Here is a 23,114-nt window from a genome sequence, read left to right on the forward strand (position 1 = left end):
GGGTTTTAAAAGCAACCTGCTCTGCCTCCGAGGAACAACCCCTCAGTCCATCCTCAGCTTACTATGGAGCAGCTAGCTAGCTTTTTGGGGATGAGAGAGTAAATAGCTTTAGCGGGAAGGATGATATTAGGATGTACATTGTATCTGACTTCAGCCTACACTTCCTGAAGCACTGGAAGTCAGTGAAGGCTTTGGATCCTGAGCACTGGAGAAGCTAGACATCCCACAGGAGAATGTTTGACAGACCCCCATGTCATCACTTCAGACACAACAGCAACAAAAGGGTCTACTGACATACAGAGCTGGGAGAAAAATGCCTCAACAAATATTATTTTCTGTTTAGCATTAGAGAAGCTGATCTGCCATGATGTTTCTTCTGTTTTCCTCAGTGCTACCGGATGGTCAAATGGTAGCAAAAACATAGCTAAAATAACATTTATTTCTATAAGCAAGTGACCAGCTGTCTCTGATCCTCCAGTGAGCTCAGGCAACTCTAAAACACCTTTTAATAACTGCCTGCTCAATATGGTCTCTCATTCCTAGGAATTAAATCACAGGTCCAGAAATGGCCCTATCTGTTGCAAAATGCAGTAGCCTCTTTGCTTTGTCAGCAAAGACATCAACAAGTTCATGACTCCTGGCTGCCTGCTGCCTTTCAGGAGCTCTCCTCTGCACCTGTCTCCTGCCCTGGAGATCCAGTAAGAGCCTGAAAGGCGAAGGGAGGGCTTTGCTCTGGTCCTCTGTGCTGCCTGGCCTTCTTCCTTCCTCCCACTGCTGAGTCCTGCCCTGCCCAACCAACCCCTTTGCACCAAGTTTCGCTCCCTGTCTCCCCCATGAACCTTCTTCCTAAGGGAGTGCATTTCCCAATTTGACATCCGCTGTCTAAAAGGGATGGAGGAAGGGAATGTATCCAGGGAGAAGCATGTGGGAGGAAAGGCAGATTAAAACAAGTTTGAGATCTGCCATGCTAGTCTGTTGGGGTGGTGACCCCTGCTCCTGCCTCTTTTACAATAATCCAGGTCTCAGAGAATAGTACACTTCCACTGGAGCATAAGGAGAGGCTGCAACCAAATTCATCTCCAGACCTGGCCCTAGGCCATGTAACTCACTCCTGAAGCAGACAAAGTGGTCTCCCAAACAAATGCTCAAAAACTCAAAAGACTTCTACTTTCTGGGAAGAAAGAAAGACAAATTGCTGTTGTTATTACCCTTTGGAAATATTTAGGACTCATTGAGATACTACAGGTTAGGTTCTCTGCAAATATTCAGCTAGCATAAACTTTGCATGTACACATTATCTGCAAAAAAAGGTATGAAATTTCCATATTAAGCTATGATTCAAAAATACCACAATGAGTAATTCCTGGATTTGCAGATTTTTCATTGAGGATCTCTACCAGTGATGTGTATATAAAGGCCTATCCATATAAATCACGTGTGGGATTTATTTTCTCTTTATGGGTGTCCTATGGAGCCACATCAGAACTCAGATCTTGACATCTTGGAACATAAAGGAAGGTATGCCTGTATTATCTTTCATTAGTTCTGTTGTTAGCATTTGTTTTCACAAAAAGATGAGTCAGAAATTCAATGTGGGTTTTTTTTTTTTTTTGCTCTTAGTCGCCATAATGGTAAAGTTGTCAATATATCTAGACTGAGAACACGACAAAATCATTTTTTTCAAAATCCATATTGTTTCAATATTTCAAACAGAAATATAAAAACGAACATTTTGCAGCTCTGTTCCTTGACTCCAGGTTTAGGTTGGATGCAGAGTTGGATGCTCCGCTGACTCTGTCTGTTTTAACCTCGGAGGTGCACAAGTGCTGCAGAGAATCCCCAGGAAGCTGTATATAAGCCTGGTGGGGGCCGAGTCCAGCCTTACTGCATTTACCCTCTGCGAGGAAGCATAACTGAGACGTTAGGCTGCCTTTGAATCCTGCGCTGGCATACCAGTGCACGTCCCTGTCAGCTTAGGGCGCCCTACCTCTTATTCCCATCAGTAAAGAGAATATAGGCCTTTTGCCAGGTCTTATATAGACAGAGATTCAGACAACTTGACCTTGTCAGTGCTATTGTACATGGGATTTAGCCCTTTGGTCTTGTGTAAGGGTCATGTTTAACAGAAAGGAATTGTCTGTGATTTTAAGACACCAGTTTGTGCAAAAGGCTGCATGGAAGAGCATTTCAGGAGGAAATCTGCTCAAGGGGAGGTTTCCTCTCCTGTGTCCCTAATGCCCAGAAGGGATGTACCTCGAGCTACACCTCTGGGTGTGCATCCTTCATCCTCTGCCAGCCCACACTGCTGGCTCCTCTATGAACCACTGGGCTCTTTGCGTCCTTGGGGCTCTTTGGGGTGGTGCTAGGAAGAAACAACCCCTCGTGTCCTGAGGGCTTGGGGACTGTAGCCAGGTCTGCCTGGGCAGCCATGGGGGAGGGAAAGGTCTTGTAGCCTGCCCTCTAGCTAGCTGCTGGTGCAGCTGGGCGCAGTCTGCTCCAGAATTAATGTGATGCAGGGGTTGTGATTTTTTTTTAACCTGAAGTGATTAGTCAAAACACTTAAAACAATGAATTGACGCACACTGGAAACTCTTTTCATCCTGTCTGAGGAGCCAAAAGCAAAGTTATCGGACGTCATTCCAAGAATGTGCCTTTAAGGTTAAGAATGTGCAAAGTTTCTCGATATCAGAGTCAATTTTGAAGATGCTTCACATCAAATGTTTCCTGTTTCTGCTGCAAAATATAAAAAATGAACCGAAAAAAAATAAAGCTGTGCAGAGCTGAGGGTCTGTCTTTCTACAGAGCATGGCCATATCTCCATCCTGGGTCAAGTTTTTGAGTGGAGGTCCATCTCCTCATGTTAACTTAGCACAGGCGACTACTGCCAGATCCTTTCACACCTTATCAACCTCACAACTTACCCTAACAGCTAAGAAGAAGAGGACACGTGGACATAACTTAGCTGGGAACAGCTCTCCCCATCGCATTCCGTGTTGGAACTCTATTTCAAACACTATATCTCTAGAGGGGCTACACAGGCAGCTAGATATTCTAGGTTTCAGTTCTTGGCTTGCGGATTATTTTTCAGCATAACTTTCGGCCACCATCTACAATGTGTTTGGATGCTTGCTTGTTTCTCAGTTAGTGCATTACGCAATGGGAGTGTTTTGGTAAATCACTATAGCAGCGCTTGGTCTGCACAGTAAGTTCCTCTAACACTAATCTATTTTCTTCTCTCTTACCAATTTAATTCCCTTTGGTAGAAATCAGGCTGTGGGCCCATGTGGCAAAAAGTCCATACACAAGTGGAAACCATCAACTATGCTAGTTCCACCACTAGGCCTTGCTTTGGATGGTGCAGCTCTGAGCGTGAGCAATATTGGCTGGGAACCAAGTGGAGACATGGTATCAGACAAAAAAAAGATTTAGCGCACCTCTTGGGCAAACTTCTGGCTTTCCAGGTAGTCAGATAAAACCTGTCTTTTCTGCTGAATTCTCTCTTGTTCTGTTTTGCAAGGACAATCTGAGTTACAAAGGGCAAATTGTAGCTCAGCTGCTGACCAGTATTATGAGGAAGAAGTCCTCATCTCTGTTCCTACTCTGCTCCTGGCTGTACCAACACAACTATGGCCAGAGCCAGCTCTTACGGTTAAGCCTAGAGGGATATTCAGTTCATTTTGCCAGCTTCATGCCACCTGCCAATACCCTCATGTCAGGACTTAGCCATCAGGCAAAGCTGGCCTCATGGAGCTTTGTACATGTTATATTGATGCCTGGCCACTGTACAAACCTGAGATCTGTCTGGACTGGCTGTGGATGGACTGTAGTCTTAGGGGCTGCTAAGCTCTGCCTTAGCAATTTTGCTATAAACTAGATGCCAGGTGAGGTAGGCCAGTTCTGGAATAGGAAAAGAAAAAGTGTTTAGTTACTAAGTTTTTCCTAGAAAAATGTCTTTAAAAAATTTAAAAAAGTATTTTTATCTCAGGTAATTCCTGAGAAAATGAAGAGCTGAGAAGCCTGCAGCAAGATCTGTGGAGTCTACAGTCTGAAGCTAGAAAAAATATAGAAGTGTGCAAATCACAAGACTTCACAATTTTTTAAAACAAGTTTTGTGTCATTGAGATTACTGTGCTGAATGTCTGTATTTGGATCAGACTTCCATTCTCTTTCCAAGTTTATCTGGGATACTAATACATATAAAAAAGTTCATTAGTCAGACCCACTAGAAAAATTCTGTTGTCAGTTATTTTGCTGCAAATTTGAGATTTTTTTCCACGCCTGAAATAATGGCGTGAACACTGATGCAGTGGACAGCAGAGTTTGCTTCTACTTCTCTACATAGAGTGTAAGAGCAAAAAGAAAAAGGTTATCTTATAACAGAAATACTAAGGTGAGGAAGAACACTACACATCTTTTTAAACAAGATGAATAGATAATCAGAACTGATTTCCAATCAGTTGGAAATTTGGAGTAGATAATTTAAAACAGAGGAAGCATTTTTCCCTTAGCTCTTCCATCTTTTTTGTTGCTGAGATCTTAGGTCAGGAATTCCCCTTGGAGAATTTTACACTCCAGGTGGCTCATGTTGCCCTAAAAGGCTCACAGTATAATATACAGTATGATGAAGCGATGTGGCTGGGGAAGGGCAGAGGAGGTGATGCATAAATATGGTCAGCCATGGGGATTCTGCAGTTCTTGGTACCAGCAACTTTCAGAACTGAGAGCACATGAAAGTCCTGTATTGCCACTTTGGCCTGAGCTCCTTTTTCAGCTTTTGCACACTGCCTACTGGTTGTTTCCATTTGAAGAAATGTATGTCAGAAATCGTTGATGTACTTGAAAGGTTATATGACCTGGTGCCTACAGCAGGAGAGGAGCAAGGGTTCTCTACCCTTGGTGCAACCCTGTTTATTTATACAAAATCCTATTTCCTTGAGCAGAGAAAGAAAAAAAAGTATAACCAAACCAGCAGCTTCCATTGTGCACAATACCCACATCCTCCTTTCCAACACAAATCTCTCTTCGGCCCTGGTTTCACAAAACAAAGCACTGTGCAACAATGCTGGCTTACAGTGTTCCTGCTCCCAAGCTGTGAATTCAATCAGGGAACTGATCTGACTTAAGAAAAATCTGCAAAAAATGCCTTGCTATTTTCTTAAGCTGGATAAGTTTGCCAACCCAGTTCAAAAGGAGCCCTAGCACAACTGAGGGAGTAGTAATAGCACCAGATTTCGCTCTCTGCTGTGTGAAGAAACTACACACTGAGCAAGTCTGAATGTCCCTATCGATCCAGGCTTAAAGACAATCCCTTGTCTCTGGATTGCCCTGTGCTGCTTGTGTGGCTTGTGCTAGCGGGATGTCAGAGACAGTAGAAAGCTCCAGGAGGGGATGAGGGGAGTGCCAAATGCCTAGCAACTATAGGGCTGCCACCTCAGGAGAATTTCATTCAGGGGACTCTCATCCAGTTTCACCCAGAAGACAATATTCCTTAGTCAGATTCTAAATACAAATGCTACTTTGAACATTCAGCTAATGCTTTCATACCAGCCAGCAAAAGTGATGGCGGTCACTTCATGTCAAGCAACATTCAAACTTCTGTGAAACGGCTTTCAAAGTCACTATTGAAAAAGAAGCCAAGCTCAGTCTACCAGCTTTGGACAAGGAGTGCGCTGGGTGCATCATGACCTATGCACGTTCTCCCCCAGCTGTACACTCTTTCCGTACCAATTGCCACTCATCCAAAATAACATGATTACTGTCAGCAATCTAACAGTAGAAACTTCAAAGCCTGTGTGTAACTGTGGTTGTTTCCTTCCCCATTCTCTGATATCTGGATGACATAAGTACCCTTCACAAGTTCTTAATCCTTCAAAGAGTGCCCTACACTGATGTAATCCACTGTCAAATGTTCCATCAGCTAGATACTCACTTTGATCCAACAACTGCAATGTAAGATAGTCAATGTGCATGGCAGAGTCTGGTAACAGCACTCTCATTTCAGCTCTGAAACTACCACTGAAACATATGCATCGTTATAAATTCTAAACAAAGACATACATTTAAATGAAAATTTTTAGAAAAAATATTCCCCTTTCCACTTTTCTGCCAGGATATGAATGGAGGATGCTGTGTTTCTTTTGAAACAGATGACTGCTCCTAGGAACACTAGCTGTGTTCCTTATCATAAGCCACCTAAGAGAAGGCAGGTCCTTGCTCTGGGTGTTAGTGATATAATCTCTTTGTACAAAAGAAACACAACAGCTGGCCTTCAGGTCCTGAAAGAGCCCCAGTATAAAAGGAAAGAACCCTTTGAGTGTACTTTAAAAGGGCAGAGTAGGCTTTACAAAAGCTTTCTGTGTTGCACTAGTTTAGCTGCTGATATACAGAGGGAAACTTCCTTTGGAATCAGCAGAACAAGAAGCAGCTCTGCTTTGAATCCACAGGAAAATCCAGCACACAGTTATCTGCAAGTGTTAAGTTTTCCTGTGTGTTAATACATTGAGCAACTTGAATATTTAATTTTGGTGACCATCAGATTTTTCTAAAGATCTTGACTCCTGCATATTTCTTATCCTTTGTAACATGCTTTAGATATTGTGTCAGCTGCAAGGTACTTCCAAAAAGATGTTATTTGAGCTATTTGAGGCTAACACGTACAAATACACGAGACCTGAATTCAGCCAGTGTCATTTTAAAGAAACCCATGTTACTTTACTGATCTATGGTTCTTCTGCACTCACCTATCCACTCGTAGCTGGCAGACAATGCTCAATGCATCTACAACTCCCTCTTCCTTCAACTGGTGACAACCAATGGCTGTGGCAATAAAACATCCAGTTCTTCCTATGCCAGCACTGAAAAGAAGGCAAAATTTAACAGGTAAAGAGTTAAGTGCAAAACACTAAATAGATAGGAAAACACTAAAAATATGAAACATGAAATTGCTAGAACCAACCATTCCTAGGTACATGACCAGCAAGGATAACTTCTCAGCTCACTCTTATAGAGAGAAATGAAAGGGTACCATACTCCAGTAGTTTAACTGTTGTGGGTTATGTGTGAGGCTTGCCCATTTCCAGTCTGTACACAAGTGTATGGTGAGAAAAACAATCCCCTTTTGCACCATGAAGTCCAAATATTCTCTGGTCCAGTCTGAGTGACTGATGGGGATATATACTTAGCTGGTAGAAAACCTACTTAACCGCAAAAGACAGTGGGGCTTTACGTTCAAAGCCCTAAAAGCTACCCATCCTTCTAACCATGAAGGTACGAAAGACCAAGAACCATACTGATGGAATTGACCTCCCCTCCTGTGATTCTGCAGGAAGGAGTAGGATTTGGTGCTGCAACTCTCTAGGTTCTCTTGAAGCCTGCTTGGAAACTGCCATTTTGGCATTATCTTTACTCTCTCAGCCTCAAGTACTTTTGAGACTCTGTGACCCCCTCTCTTTCTTGTTTCAACTATGTAGAATTCAGTACAATCTCTTCCTCATCATGCTACATGGCAGGAAAATGTGGGGCTGATAGTTAAAGCATGGAGTTAGGGTCCCAGGTCTCCATGCCTGGCTTTAGAGGAGGCATTTAACCATTTGGTGTCTTGCTTTCTCCATCTGTGCAATGGATTTGAATGCTACCTGCCTCATAAGAGCACTACAAAAGTTTTTAAGTTAATACCAGGAAGAATAGGCTGAGTGCCTCGTATGTAAGCTGAGTGCAAACTGGTACCAGAGGTCCATTTGCTACAGCTTATACAAATTACTTCCTACTCACCACAGACTGAAAGATAGAAGTAGTTCAGGGAATCAAGAGCCCTCCCATCTGGAAGTGAAAATTTCTAAGAGAACTCAGCAACACTAAAAATATGAGGGAGTCTAAGCCAACCATGAGGGGATAATGCGAAGTAAAAGTGGCAGTGTAAGAAAAGATCGAGTGAGCTGAAGCTCCTGAGTTGACAGTCTGTCTCCTTGAACATCAATGTCTGTGGGATAAATTTATCCAAAAGGAGAAGGAGATAGTTTATAAAGAGGGATTTGCAGAAAGAAATGTAATGCATACCCTCATTTTCTTCCTCAAAGTACTTTGAAGTCCTTGAAAGTGGGCTAATAAGTTTAAGCAAAGCAGATGTAAGCACTATGAACTTGGCCATATTGAATGTTTCTTTTTTCTTCCTTCTTTTTTTGTGTGGATTAACTGTTCTTGGACAAGGCCTTTTTATGTATGAAACAAAGGCAATTTTTAAAAAATATGTATTCTTCCTCAGTTCAGAATGCAGGTCCTATCTTTTTACCTAGCTTTATTTCAGATGGTGTAAGATGAAAATGACGCTCACTTGCCTTACATTCCTTTCCTGGTATATGCGGACAATAGGAGGGCTGCTTATTTTGAAGTACCTTCAAGTACTTAGCCTGATAACACTATATTTTTGTTTTTTCCCCGCTTTTTTAGGGGTTTAAGGTGTAATAGCTCATTTATAATATCTCTGGTCTGCTAATTTGGAATGTAGGATATTGGACTGCCAGGCTTTGGAGATTCAGAGATATAGGAAGTGCCCTTTTTCTAGAACATATTCATGCACTAGCCGAGTGTAGCTGGTGAGGAAAGAAAAACAACATTTTCCAGTACTAAGTATAATATTGTCAAGCACGACAATTTTATCCTCCATTCTCATTCAACAAATGCATGCAAGTCCCCCAATTTATATGCCAAATTGTTCCTTCTTCTGGGAAGCAGAAGATACCTTTGGTACAAAATGTGTGTTGCGTTGTGTGCCAGATTCTCAGTCAACCTACTTTCACAGAATCACAGAATGGTTGAGGTTGGAAGGGACCTCTGGAGATCATCTAGTCCAACCTCCCTGTTCAAGCAGGGACCTCTAGAACATATTGCCCAGGATCACATCCAGACGGCTTTTGAATATCTCCAGCGAAGGAGACTCCACCACCTCTCTGGGCAACCTGTTCCAACGCTCTGTCACCCTCACAGTGAAGAAGTTTTTTCTCAGGTTTAGGTGGAACTTCCTGTGGTTAAGTTTCCGCCCGTTGCCTCTTGTCCTGTTGATGGGCACCACGGAGAAGAGATTGGCCTCATCCTCTTGACACTCCCCCTTCAGATACTTGTACACGTTGATGAGATCGCCTCTCAATGTTTCATTGACTAAATGGGGCTAAATTAGTTTCACATTGGCAGAATCCAATTCTGCATTTCTAATTCTTCCTTATTCATTCAAGTTAAAGAAAAAAAATGCTTTCCCTCCATATCTGAAATCTATTAATTAGTATGTATATTTGGTCCCAAACCACCTAGTTACTATTACGCTCAAATTTATTTTGATGTACTAACTACATATCCAAAGGACAGATTGAGGAGATATTTTCAGTTTACCACATGCTTTAAATGAGTGACATGAGAAAAGACCTCATGTCATTGCACCTTTCCAGTCCAATACTGCTATAAAGACTGTTAAGAATTTCAACTTTCTTCCTTAGGAAATTTGCTTCCTTGACACAGGAAGAGTCAGTTCTGCTGGTTTCAAGGATAAAGATAAATGTTTACTCTTTTTCCATATGTCTGCAGAACAGAAACTGCTTTGCTAACAGCAGTAAAGTCCTTCTCATATACTATGCTCTGAATGGACTCATCACTGAAGTGTATAAGATAGCATCCTATGCTAATAGGGTACAAGACACACACAGAAAATACTTTTTTTTTTTCGCACTTGTATCATAATTCTCAATCTTAAAAAGATTGTTAAAGCATTTCTCCCTCAGAGTAACGGTCTTGTTTAAATGTGCGCTATAATGCTCCTCTGGAAAAAACTAAGAATTGTGCATTTGTATCTGAATTTAAAAATTTGCACTGCCTTTATGAGACCTGGATGACCTCATCCTGCAACTCAGGTTAAAAGAGAGGGAACTATGTGACTAGAAAATGGAGCATGAGTGAGTTCATCCTTTTTGTAGACCACAGGGTATTAAGTGTATAGATTGCTGAGTTGTCCCTTGAGAACTGCGTTAATTTTAATCATGACTAAGATGGTAGCTGATCTTTAATCATGAATAAATTCCTGTTCATGATTAAAGACCTTGTTGTCACAATACTCACCTCAGAAAGATACCCTGTTGCTCTGAACCCCTCATTATTGAAAATAATGGGGAAAATAGGAATCTCAGTGGCCATCCATGGATTTGTGGATCGTTTAAGAAAACTACAATTCCTGACAAGAACCGCTGAATAAAGTTTGGGAGCGTTCCTTATCCACCACATTTTGGTTTTGCAAAATGATGGGTCGTTCAAATCTATCTTCTGTTTCTCTAAATCTCCTAAATATGGAGTTAAAAAGAAGTAGCTCAAGACAAAACGTTCTGGTTTTGATGTACTTTTGGAAAAAAAAATACTATCCCAACTGTAAGAGATGTATCATGATTATGAGAGAAAGTAAGTAGGGAAATACTGATTTCAATTTTTTGTCTGTTTTGCTTCACTTACTTCTTTCAACCACTATAACAAATCCAAGACTGATTCCTACTACTTAAATTACAATGTGGCACAATTAATCAATATAAACCAATAAAATAGTACTTAGAATTACTAGAAGTAGAGTGTCTAGGTCACGGCGTATGTTTGAATAACACTCTGCTCTTGAATATTGAATAACACCTTGCTGGTGAGTATTAAACCAAGTGGCTTTGTGAAAATGTTCCCAAATTCCCACAGTACAGATGTGTTTTGGTCTCCATATTTGTACCTGATAGCTGTTGCTCCCTACTGACTCACTCACGACATTTTAGTCAAAAATCACAGGGCAGAGCATCTGACTTGAGTACATCATTAAGCAACAGCATTATAAAGAAAGGAAACTGTAAAAAAGAAATAGAGGCAAAACCACTTCTCCAGCTGGCCTTTCAAACACTTACAGAGCACATCAGCACACACCGAGAATGGTTCAGAAACAATTTGGTAGCAACAAGGGAATTCTCTCCAAAACGCACATCCTTGAATATAAACTGAAAAAGTCAATTGTCATTAAGAGGATCTGGTGAACTTTCCTCTTCCTGAAATATGTTCTTTGGTCAGGAGAAGGACTGTTTGATGTGATTTTCTGTGGCCTTGCTTTAGGCAGCCATCTAAGAAAATGATTGCAAATTACCTGCAGTGCACAATTACAGGCCCTCTGCCAGGCGATTCCATCCTGTCCTCTTCTACATCCAGCATGAGCTCCAAAAGAGGCTGAGCACTGTCTGGGGTTTTGTGGTCTGGCCAGGATGTGTACCAATAGTGTTTCACATTCTGGGACTGACTCCCTTGCTGAAAATAACATTAAGATTTTATATGCACACTTCTGGTGAACAAGTCTTTTTATTTCTCTCAGTGTTATGGTAGAAAGCCAGTAAAAACGTTAAGAGAGATTTAACAAAAAAAAAGTTTTTTTATTAGATTGACTGATACAATCGATAAGAACAGACATGCTTCCAGGAACACAGTTCTAAGAAGAAAATTTTCCTGTGTCTTCCTACCACATAAGTTCTGTTCTGTTCATCTGATTATTGCCCTTGCTTACTCTGTGATCAGCTGGAAATTGTCAGAGGCCTGTGTTAGATCAGCAATGGCATCTAGAAAGATTAGCTTAATTTGGGCCTCCGATTCTCTCTATTTTATATGTTTCTGCTGTCTTTTTAAAGACATTATCATAAGGGGTCTGATACTAAAATTGCAAGAGTACGCAAGTGCACAAGAACTGCTCTACTAGATCAGTCTAACATCCCAGTTCTCCTGGTTATTCTCTCTACCAGAGGCTGCTTCAATACGCACAGCAGGGGTAAATGTAGGCTACGCTAATTTGCACACTTCTGATGTGGACAATGTGGCTTCTACCCACCTCTCACTACCTGGACTGAAACATCAAACAAATTTTCCTAGTTCATTATTTATTGCAACTCTCTGTCACGGAATTTGAGAATTATGGAGAAACTGACAAAGGAGCATCTGCCTGATTCAGCACAGTTAGTGTTTAGTCAGAACCATGAAGCTGGAAGCATGAAGCTGCCATTGTATATTCCTTATCTTTTTAGCTTTTCAAATGGAGTATGGATACACTCAACACATGACATGAGCAGCTTTATCTTTTTCTGAATTATGCTATGCTCACTAGTTCTTTCATTAAACTAAAATCCCTTTACATTGCCTTGGCAATTTGAAAAGAGCCTCAAAGCAAATGGAATCTAAAAAGGTACAATTTACCCTCTTTTGAAACCTTTTTTACTGCCAGAGTGATACAAAGCAGCAATAGGGTAAGTGTTCCACAGCTTTGGTCTCAATTACGCCTTTCAGTTGTGAGCTTCATAGCTCAGTTACTCCTGCCGTAAAAATTCACAACCATTTCAAAAAACATTTAACTTCCTTTACCATTCAAGAATGAAGTATTAGAACAATGCTTCTCAGCAGATACAGATCGTTACCTTTATTGTAAGCTGACGGACAGTATAGTTCTCACATTCTTTCACGCTGTTAACAAGGACTTCAACCTTCCCATAGATTCCTCTTTTTTCTGGCCAATAGAGCACACATTTCTGGAAAGCAAACATCAGTATCATCAAGTAACTGGAGTCTGGAGCCATACCAACATCTAATTTTTAGCAGGATGTATTTGTCTGAAAAGTTCAGATTAATTCAACTGAGGTGTTATTCATGTTTGAAGCTTTCCTGACTGAGATATTGTAGGCTTCTTAATGAGTGACTTAGGCCCGATTTTCAGGATATGAGTATTACATATATGAACCACCCTACCACTGAACATCTGGATAGTTTTTTTTCTTTTTTTAAGTTTAATAAGTTCACTTAAAAGAACTATTTCACCAATCAGAATTCAAGATGGATTTTTCCTAGAACATTTTATAATTCATAGAGTTAAATCCTAAGATTTGCTCAGTTTACCCTTATATGTTATATAATATATTAGGTATACAAGACCTATAAAATATATATAGAGAGAAGGGGTGTGTGTGTGTGCGCGTGTGTGTGCGTATACATATTTTATATATATATATATATATATATATATATATATATATATATATAAAAGGGAATTCCTTCTGAGCAAGATATTCAGAATTTGTTCTCTCCTCATCAGATTTTCTACCCTATTTACTATCATGAGCCGTAATTCAACACAGCACATAACTGTGTCCTGACATCTTACTGAAGTCAGTGGGACTTACTGTACAGGTTGAAGTGTTCTGCAGAATCATGGCCTAAGTTGCCCATTCTATGACTTACTGGCAATGAAGGTTAAAAAGATCCATTGCTCTGCTACAGTTACAAAAAATTATATGAAGACAGAGAATGCTCGATGAACCAGAGAAGTGTCATACTATTTCAGCAATGTAACTGACAAGCAACTACTAAAAACGAGATGACAAAATAGTATTTACAAAATGAACTCTTGTTTTCTTTTCCCTGCAGTACTTGGTTTATACTCAGGTTAACTGCAACTTTATATTAATTTCCATTATAGTATCTCTGTACTCTTAACTGAAAACAAACATTCCTGTTGTACAAATATTTGCTAAAAACAGGTGCTCATTACCTTAATAGAGGAAGGTGTGTGAAAGCCACATTTTCTGAAATAATGCTGGCCAATCTGACCGGTTTTATTCATTAATTTAAAAAAGTACAACCAAAGAAAACTTCCTTTTTAATATCCAAGACACAGGTAAAAAATCACTCAGAGAGCAGGCAGTTCTACAGTAACAGGAATACCAGAAAGGATTTGACTGTATTTCCTCAAAAACTCTTGCTGAAGAGCCTGGCATATATTCAGAAAGCAGCATAAATTACACAGCAAAACGACATGATCACTTTAATTTAATTCATTGCCGTTAAACATAGCTTCCAGCAAATCCTGCTAAAAATGAGCAAGGAAAAAAAAGTCAATCATGTTCAAATTAAATGTCACAGTGAAATGCAAGCCTTTACCACCAGGTGTGATCTTTAAGCTGCTATTCTACTCGATAACCCAATAGCTTATTGAACTGAATGCAAACCTCTCTGTTGTACAAATACTTTTCTAAAAATAGATGCTCATTACCTTAATACTGTAAGGTGTGTGAAAGCCACATTTTCTGAAATAATGCTGGCCAATCTGACCGGTTTCGTTCAAATCCTGTCTTTCGGAGAGTTACTCGAACATCTTAATTTCGCTGTTTCCCCGAAGACACCAAGAATGGCAACAAAATACTCAGAAATTGGTATGAAAAAAGTGTTCCCAAGTTCCACAGTCACCCCATGTGACACATATAGCTATTATCATCTGTGAGATCTGCAATTCATGCCCCTCCCTGGGAGTGCAGTTTTGCTGTGCTAATATGGGGAAAAGTCTAAATACACAATTGTACTCTGACAATCAACAATAGTTCAGTCAACTCCTGAAATGTCTTGATAAATGAAAGTATGCTACACTGACTACAAAGACTTCAGGCAGTCCGTAAGAGTGTTTTTCTTGACTCTCTCCCAGGACTGTAATTGGCAGCTTGCACTGGGTGGACAATGAAATGGGACTGTTTGTTAAAATAACTTTCAATTAACAGCCCATCTACTTTTAGTAAGATACAATGGATTATTTTTAACACAGTCTCCATATATCTTTTAAGAATTCTATTTGTTACTGCTTTAAAAAAAAAGTCTTGAAATAGAGCTGGAATCAGCTGGTCAAGGCACATCTAAGACGACAGGTATTTGGGGAAACTAACGTGTTTTTGAAAGTTTGTTATAATAAAGGAATCAAGAAGATAGGAGAGGATAAAGATATCAGACACACAGATAAATATACATAATCTCCCAGGAGCATCAGCAAAAAAGGGGTAAATTACCTCAAGCTACTACTTACATCTAAAAAAAAAAGCCACTAGAATCAGATAAGTATTTTTTAAACCTGTTCCAAAGCCAAACACAGTGGTTAGGAAAACTGCTCTCTAGGCTCATGACTTCAGTCTGTAAAGGCTTATTTGCTTTTATATAGGTATATGTATATTTGGAAATGGAGGAACTGACTTGTCCTTATCATCATTTAACCCTCTATTTTTTGTGGTGCTACTGATTCTATTCCTTGCTGTTCTTTCAGGCCTCTTTTGGTTTCCTGTTAAGCGTATTCATCTGTTACAGCGCTCTCTGAACAGGTCACATATTTTGGTGAACTTGACGTTGAATGTCCAGTCCTCTGTGTGGTCCACTACAAACACATCAGAGCTACGAGTGAGATTTTTTAAAGAGATGCTATGCTTACGATCAAATTAAAACAAAAAAAAAAAACTCAACCAACTTGTATGCTGGCCAAAAGCCTGGGAAGCTTCTTTGTATGGAAAAAAATCTCATCTTCCTGCCTCATCTTCCTGCCACCTTTCAGATTCCCCCTCCAGTTTCATTTCCATTGGCTAGCTCTCTTATTACTGCCCTCGGCTGCTGATTATTTATTTATGAGCTGGTCTCTGACCTTTTTTCTTTCTTTTTCTTTTCTTTTTTTTTTTTTTTGCAAAAAAACATTCCTTGGCCAGAGCAGGAAGTTTATGCAACAAGCAATATCTCACATGATCTTTAATGTTTGCCCTTCCCTCTCTGGCAGGCTGAGAGGCAAGGCTCTGCCTGTCCCCCGTCCTGCCTCCCGCCTTGCGCACCCGCTCCCGCCTGCCAGCTGCCAGCCTGCCCGGGATGCCTCCCGAGGTGGCGCGCCAGACTCCTGACTGCGGCTGCCACCTGCAAGTTTATCACAGTCAATCCGTGATCAGTGGCACAGGTTTTCTGGCACAGGCCAGAAAGTGCTTCTATTACGGTCTGATTCCCCCAAACAATTCTGCTGAGTGGAGAAAGGCTTTCTCAGCTGACGAGTTATTTAGCTCTTTTACATTCTCTGGCTTTGGACCCTCTGAACCAAACTGGTTTTCCAAGTGGGCTTGGGAAGCAGGAGGGCGGATGATCAAAGCTAACTATTTGTCTTTTAACAGTACCCAAATATTTTGCAGTTGCTTTACTTCACCTTCAGTTCTTTTCCGGCTTATTTCTCCTTACAGCTATGTGAACCTATTTATACATGAAATGTCCCAGTAATCAGGCCAACATGCAAAATTAATGAATAATTACAGCAAAGCTTCATTTGCAAAATCCCTTTTTGCTCCTGTCCTTATTTGCTGTCAGTACTAACGCAAGCATGAGAGGTATACTTTAAGAGGGCTTGCAGGATTTGCCTTCATCTACTAAAATCCTCAAAACTAGGACCAAATCTTCTTAAGTTTTTCCAAAACGCAAGACATACATACATATCTATGGCACCAATAAGTAATTTAACTAATAAGTAATCTTCAAATAGGCTTGTGTGAATTCTATAAAAGGTAGGATTTCCAATTTCCAATAGCTGCTTTTCTATGCATAGTTAAGAGTGCCTACACAACTGGGGAATAAATGTTGCATGAAAAATAATAGGAGCTTTAAATAGTAAGTTAACAAGATTGTGCTAGATAAGTACTTGAAAACAGGCATTATATTATCTGAGTTGAATAACACACATTGTTTAATGCATCTATCAGAGTACTAGCCCTTTCTTCTTGTGGAATGCTGCACTGTAATCTTTATTTATGCTTTCAAAAATATGTTTCCTGGCTAACACGTCATGTTGCTAGCTTGTTTTGAAGGCAAACAAAATGAAAGACAGCTGCAACAACAGAAGCCTATAAACTAGTGTATTCTCATTCTAGATATTTGTCTAATTTCTACTGTTCAGTTGTCTTGGCTAAATTATCTGTTATTAAATTAAATTTACACATGCCTCATAGATAAAGCTTTTCAAGATCAGGTCCTAAAATATTACTGTAGGACTAGGGATGGTAACCGTCAGTGAGTGATTTGTCTCATTGTCTTCAAATAGAATGGATCACCCTCTGAAGCTGACTACTGCTCTTTAGTCACTAGAGAGGGTACCTAGACAACTAGGTGAGATGAATTTTCCCTCACATTGATCCAAAAATTAGAGCCTGAAATTGCAAATTTCATATTTTTTATTCAGGTAAAAAGTTCCACTGCTTTGCACTCTCCTTAGATGAGAATGTGGACAGGTGGATGATCCAATCTCTTCAGAGATTGTGTAGTAACGTACAGGTTTTATAGATTCTGCTTAAAATACGCACCAAACTGCAGTTCCTTTAGCATTTTTCTTGCTTACAAATCAGTCTCCATTTGTTTACCAGCCTTCACAATGAAAAGGAATTCAGAAAGTAGTTCAATACTCCAAATTTTGTCACATAGCTGAAATGAATATTTTATTCACCACTCTACTTTCATATTATATCTTCGTTCATTTTACAAAAAAAGTTACCACAGCAAGTCCTAACCAAGGTTTTCATCTTATGAAAGGAACTAACTCCATACAAACTTACATTTATCATCATTTCACATAATTCCCATTGTTTTTTTCAAATTAATCACATCAGTATATTGAACCAGGACACTAAAGTCACAAATAATTTTACTTATGCTAAAGAAATTAATTTATTGTTAAGATTACTGTTTTTCAAGTGTCTCTCATTTACAAGCTCCATCACACATTATAGCTCAAATGAAGACTAAGTGATATTATAACAACTGAGGAATAAACCTAAGAATCAGGTGTGGTGGTGCAAGGGAACATATAGTGGTAGAGGGTGTAGGTGGATGGGCATAGGAGTACGCTTTTAAATATGAATGTATTTGTATGTGTGTATACCGCAAACACACCTCCCTGAAAATGATGGAAATACTGCAAAGAACAGAGAAGGAAAAAATAACAAGTTCTTCTCGTTCCGATAGGCAACAAATACCTTAATGGATAAGTTAATATGCTGAGCACAGCCATTAGCTGCTTTCTTTTCAGCAGCAAGTAAAGTTTTGGGAGCAATCAGTTAACGGTAGGAGAATTCCTAAGGTTTCTAGACAGGGCAGGACAGCTTGTGCAAACACAGCCTCTCTATATAGCCTGGGAACTATCTGAGATTCCCCACCCTTTCTATTCGGAGGAAATTACCACTGCCAGTCCACAACAATGCGGATAAACACTAGAGCCCAGGGCCTGCGTAACTCAGGTAAACACAGGGTTTCCTGACATGTTGGAAACCACTGGGCATTTCTTTCAAGTCATTCTTCTTACACAGTGTCAGATGTAAGTGTTTAAACAGTCAGTATTTCCTTAGTGAAATACTTATTCTTTTGGTCTGATAGGTTGGGTTAAGTTTCCCACTTTTACAGGAATAAACCTTTAATGTAGGCTTCTGGACACTTGCTTGACGAGATTACAGTTTCAAAATGCCACTTGGTTTGGAAATACATCTTGGGATATTTTACAGCACAGAACCTACTTTCTACATACAGCTTTCTTAAAATCCACTGGATTTTAAAGCTAGTTCATGCTAGAATCCAAAACTTGCAGCAGTGAAGAACCAAGCCGTGGTCAGGTGCAGAAGGAAGGAAGCATGTGTCCACTGAGCCCACAGTTCAACTGAGCAATGAGTTTGTGCCGTGGGAATGCACTCAGGATCTCAGTCCCTTCATCACTCAGACCGGAAATTTGGCCTGGATATACTTGGTTTCTCTTTCCCCATGTGCATCTGAGAGTGAGGGGCAGGGAAGTGAGTGAAGCAGGGGCAGTGTGGGCCTGGTGCCTCCTTGACATGGTGCTGGGACACGGTCGAGGCACCTACCTGGCGCTGGGAAGTACTACCAAATCTGTCAGCTTAGGCACAGGAGATAATTCAAACTCCCTTCATTTTCTCTCTTGCACAGAAGCTTTAAAAAACACTTCTGTAACATTCAAACTTCCAAAATAGGGCTTTGTGTTGACCCTCTGCACAAGGGAGTCATTTTCACCCTTAAGGTCTGGCAGTAACAAATATGGATTCTGGCACCACCAGGGAAAGCCTGCGAACAACATATATGAATATTAAATAAAGCTATTGAAGATGTAGTTGGGAGTTCATCCGAAAGCCACAGAATGTAGAGTTAGCTGGCCATTATCAATTGAAATTCAATTGTCACATGTACTTGGTATTAAGATAAAGAGACGTATTTCCTTTCTAGCTAAATCTCTTCATGGTATTGGCATTTGGGAGCCCAAGCAATATTTGTGGGTTGTACCTGATCATTTTTAAAACCTGGAATGTATTCAAAAACTGCCATTATACCAAAGTGCAAACTCTGACCGTGTCAGGAAATCTCCGATCATAACATTATCCATTTACACATCTATTTTTTGTATAACAGAAAGTAATAAGTAAGTACAGAGGTGACCAACTGGTAAGTGAGGTGTTTCTTAAAAAAAAATGAATCCAACAGGACAAATGTAGAAAATGGAATCCTGTTTTTTTTCCCCCCCCTCAACACATCTCTTGTGATTGCTTCACAGTCACAACTGGTGTTTTTGGCTACATAACATTACATTTCACAGCGCCCATTACCACAGTATCGTAGAGCCAGGTATCTGCCTGCATTCTTCCATACCTACTAAGATTCCTTCTACAGGTTGCAGCCATTGGAATAATTTCTCAGTTGTCATACCTCATTTTTTTCTTTCAGCTTTGTGATCATGACAATGACAGGGCTGTCTTCTTGCCAAACCATCTGCCAGAAATCATTCACGGTATTAATCATGGGTCCCTGAGTTGCAATGAAAGCCTTCTCTTTACCTCCATATCCCTGGTTGAGAAACAAACACAACAGTTTTTACTTTAAATTCATGTGGTTGACCAAGATTGCAGGTGAATGTTCTAAAAGAGAAGAAGGAAGAATCTAGAACTAGACAAAAGTTATTTGAACTGAAAGCAATTATGACTAATAGTAGAGCAGATCAGAAATTTTTCAGTAGAACAGTTTTTCCTCTGGAAGCTACTGATTAAATGGACTGCAGTGGTCCTGAGAATATGTCAGTCCCCTTCAAATTTCCCTGCTTCCTTGGCTTCTTCTGGCTTACTCTGTTCCCCAAGTTGTTGGGGCTTTCCATCATCCAGTGGTACTCTAATCTGTGATTTGCATTGCTGCAGTGTTTACAAGACAGTTTACAGTCAATGAGCTATAGACACAAATGAGAGAGAAATATAAAACTGGCTTCTCTGAAAATCATGACAGGAAAAGAAATTTAAAAATATGTGAGTACTTGTGGAGACAAAGGCTTTACTTTGCATCTCTGCTAAGGGAAAGGAATCTTTAGTAAGACCTTATATGAGGGAAAACTCATCAATATAGGGTGTCCTGGGACACACAAGTGTGTAGGCGGTCAAAGAAAGGGTGGGTAAACCGTGTGGAATCAGGGGGGAGGGAAAGGCAGGAAGAAATGGGAAAGACAAGAAATTACTCTCTTATTTTTCGAGTGAAAAGGAGAACTTGTGAACTTGTGCAGTGACACGGTATTCTACAGTAATGCAGGTCAGAAGAGACTGGCGATGTCCGAAAGAAATGAATGGATGGAAAAGAGCTGGAGGTGGAGCAGGAGCCTATAACCATGGGCCTTCTTTTTGTGCTTTTGCCCTGACAGCACTTATCTGCACATTATCCAGTGCATGAAACAACAGGATAGATCCTCAGCTGGCATAAACAGTCCTCTTATTATTGAACAATTTGCCTGGACGTACTTTGTCAGATAGCTGTGTCAGGAGTCTAGTGAGCATAATGATATTCCATACGTGTACGTGAAATTTCATTTCATTGCTGAGATGGATTTTTTTCTGAAATTGCTGACAATGCTACCAGTGGCAGCATCAGGAGAAAGCATCGTCTTTGGGCTCCTGGAGGGTGGCATGGGGGGAAGGAACAGCTCACAGGCCTCAAAATGTGGTGGCCTGGCTGAGTGAAGAGTTGCACTGTTGCTCTTCACAGACAACCGCTCTGCTTAGTTACGTGGTGATGTCTTTGCAAAACACTGGACATACAGCCTGTAAGGTGAGGCAGGGTAACGGGCATGGCGGATGCGTACGTATATATTCAGGTGCTGTTGTTTAAATAAGCAGCGTTACTGTTGAGCTCAGGGGCCAAATTTCAATTGCACTATTACATTTACTCCAGCTGAGGATCTGGCACATAACTCTAATTAAAACATTAAACTTTACAGGTAGAGAAATACACTCCTAAAGCATTCCTAAAGTAGTTTCTTAGTATTGTATTCAGCATATATTGTGCCACTGAGTTTAAGACGGCTCCATCTGTAGTCATTGAGGATTATTTCACAGTTTGACACTTAGAAATAGTGCTTTCCAACAGGATTCATGCTGGTAAAGTCTTTGTACCATGTAATCATTTCACATAGCGAGTAAATATGTGAAAGAGTGCACGCTGGTGAACGTGTATACTTAATACATCTGATTATGCCACTTTTCGCAAACTTGCTACAGTACTTATGCAATTACTTAACTGATGATTTCAGGACTGTCAACTTATATAATCTGTACTAAAAACCCATCACCACTGGAATTCTTTGGAGACAACGTCACCACAGTGAGCAACCATGGAGCTTATATTGCTGTTGACTCTACTCTTTTCTTTGCCAAAACAGAGCATCTCGCTCAAAGTTAAAATGTAGACCTCTTTTCCCTACTATAAGGCAGTAGGACAATTTAAAACAATAAATATTGAAATAAACAGAAACAGTAATGCATGTGTTTCCTAATGTTTTTAATAAACTACTTAATAAATAATTTCTGTTACTGCAACCATTCTAGTACATTCATGGCTATGTGGTCTTTACTACAAACAGCTCATGAGACTATTTCTATCACACCAACGTGGACAAAAAGATTAGGATTTATCAGTGAAGATGGGTAGGAATAAAATGAGTGGCACCTTGGCAAAATCAGTTATTCAGGTGGAAAATCAAATACCGTCTCAAAAGCACATGAAGAGCGTACATTTACTTACCCTAATGTAGTTAGCATTTATGTAGGTACTCAAGGAGTCAGATGGATTTTTTGGTTTCAAATACACTCTGCTTAGAGGATCTAAGAGCACAAGGAAGATGGAAATTGAAAAGAAAACCCATAATTAGAAGGTTTCTATAAAGAATCAAAGATTTGTTGAAGAAAATAATCTACTGTTACCTGGGAGTTGCCAAACACTAAAACATTACGCATGAAATTCTTTCCTCTGCAAAAGATCAGCACATGTAACGAAGGTAAACCTACACTGCACAATGCTGGGCTGTGCTGAAGCATCTCAGCAAGCTGTGGCCTTTTGAACAACGCTCTCAGGTCAGAGCAACGTTCAGCAAGGTCTTGTTTGCCTGTGTTGAGTATCAAGCTGACCTGCCTAGACTGTCTCTGAAACCTCTGTCGTATCTTTGCATAACAATTCCTTTCGATGCCACTTAGATATCTTTGCACAGAGCTGTATTGTTCCAGTGGCTACAGTTGGATTTAAATTAGGAAAAGCCCTTGCACTGACGCTTCTGCCTGGGGAAATCAGCTATGTACTTTTATATCACTGTAATTTTTACTGCAAGAGGCTGGACTCAGTGATCCATATCCTTCACTGGAGAAATGATGCCAAAATATAGGAACTTTTTACTTCGTGCTCTTCTTTCATTCACTGTCTTGGATGATCTCAAATGCAGTCAGGGCAATTACGTTGAGCATGGAGTTGGGGGTTACTCGATCCCTCCTGCAAAGGAAGTTTTTGCTTGCTCATTCATGATGAAGTGGGTCCCCCATGTATTAGGCTTTAGGAATAAGCCAGTAAATTCTCAGTTACACAGTGTCACAGAAAGGCAGGAGGAGGAGGGGAGTGAGGAGCCCATGCTGTGGCTGTCTAGGGGCTCCTACTTTGACTTTCTCCCCACCTTTTCTGAAAAAAAAAAGTCCACTTCTAACAAAATGATATGGAAACATTCCTGTACTGAAAAAAGAAAATCTTTTCTTCTGGTAGTTTGCTTAAATAATTAAACAGAACTAGCAGCTTTTTTGACAATACTCACAGACACCTAGTTTAGAAACAGTCTCTGGAGAGCTGCTTTACTGAGTGGAATCCAGGCAAGGTGTTTAAAGATACATACACGGATGCTGAACTGCAGCACAGTTTGATAACACTATTTATTATGTGGTCCTGCTGTTTACATCAAAGAG

At 40.1% G+C, this 23,114-nt stretch overlaps 1 protein-coding gene across 2 annotated transcripts in view; it reads right to left on the reverse strand.

Annotated features, from left to right (window-relative positions):
• Positions 1–23,114, reverse strand: part of PTPRR (protein tyrosine phosphatase receptor type R) — a 162,820-nt gene that overhangs the window by 2,092 nt on the left and 137,614 nt on the right. For both annotated transcript variants that reach the window (XM_068935629.1, XM_068935621.1), the window contains 5 exons: positions 21,916–21,995; positions 19,567–19,704; positions 12,456–12,566; positions 11,147–11,304; positions 6,741–6,854 (listed from right to left, as the gene is read on the reverse strand). In XM_068935629.1, coding sequence (XP_068791730.1) covers positions 6,741–6,854; positions 11,147–11,304; positions 12,456–12,566; positions 19,567–19,704; positions 21,916–21,995 — 601 coding nt within the window. The remainder of the gene's footprint in view (positions 1–6,740; positions 6,855–11,146; positions 11,305–12,455; positions 12,567–19,566; positions 19,705–21,915; positions 21,996–23,114) is intronic.

This window comes from Struthio camelus, chromosome 1 (assembly GCF_040807025.1).
Source record: "Struthio camelus isolate bStrCam1 chromosome 1, bStrCam1.hap1, whole genome shotgun sequence".
NCBI classification, from domain to species: Eukaryota; Metazoa; Chordata; class Aves; order Struthioniformes; family Struthionidae; genus Struthio; species Struthio camelus.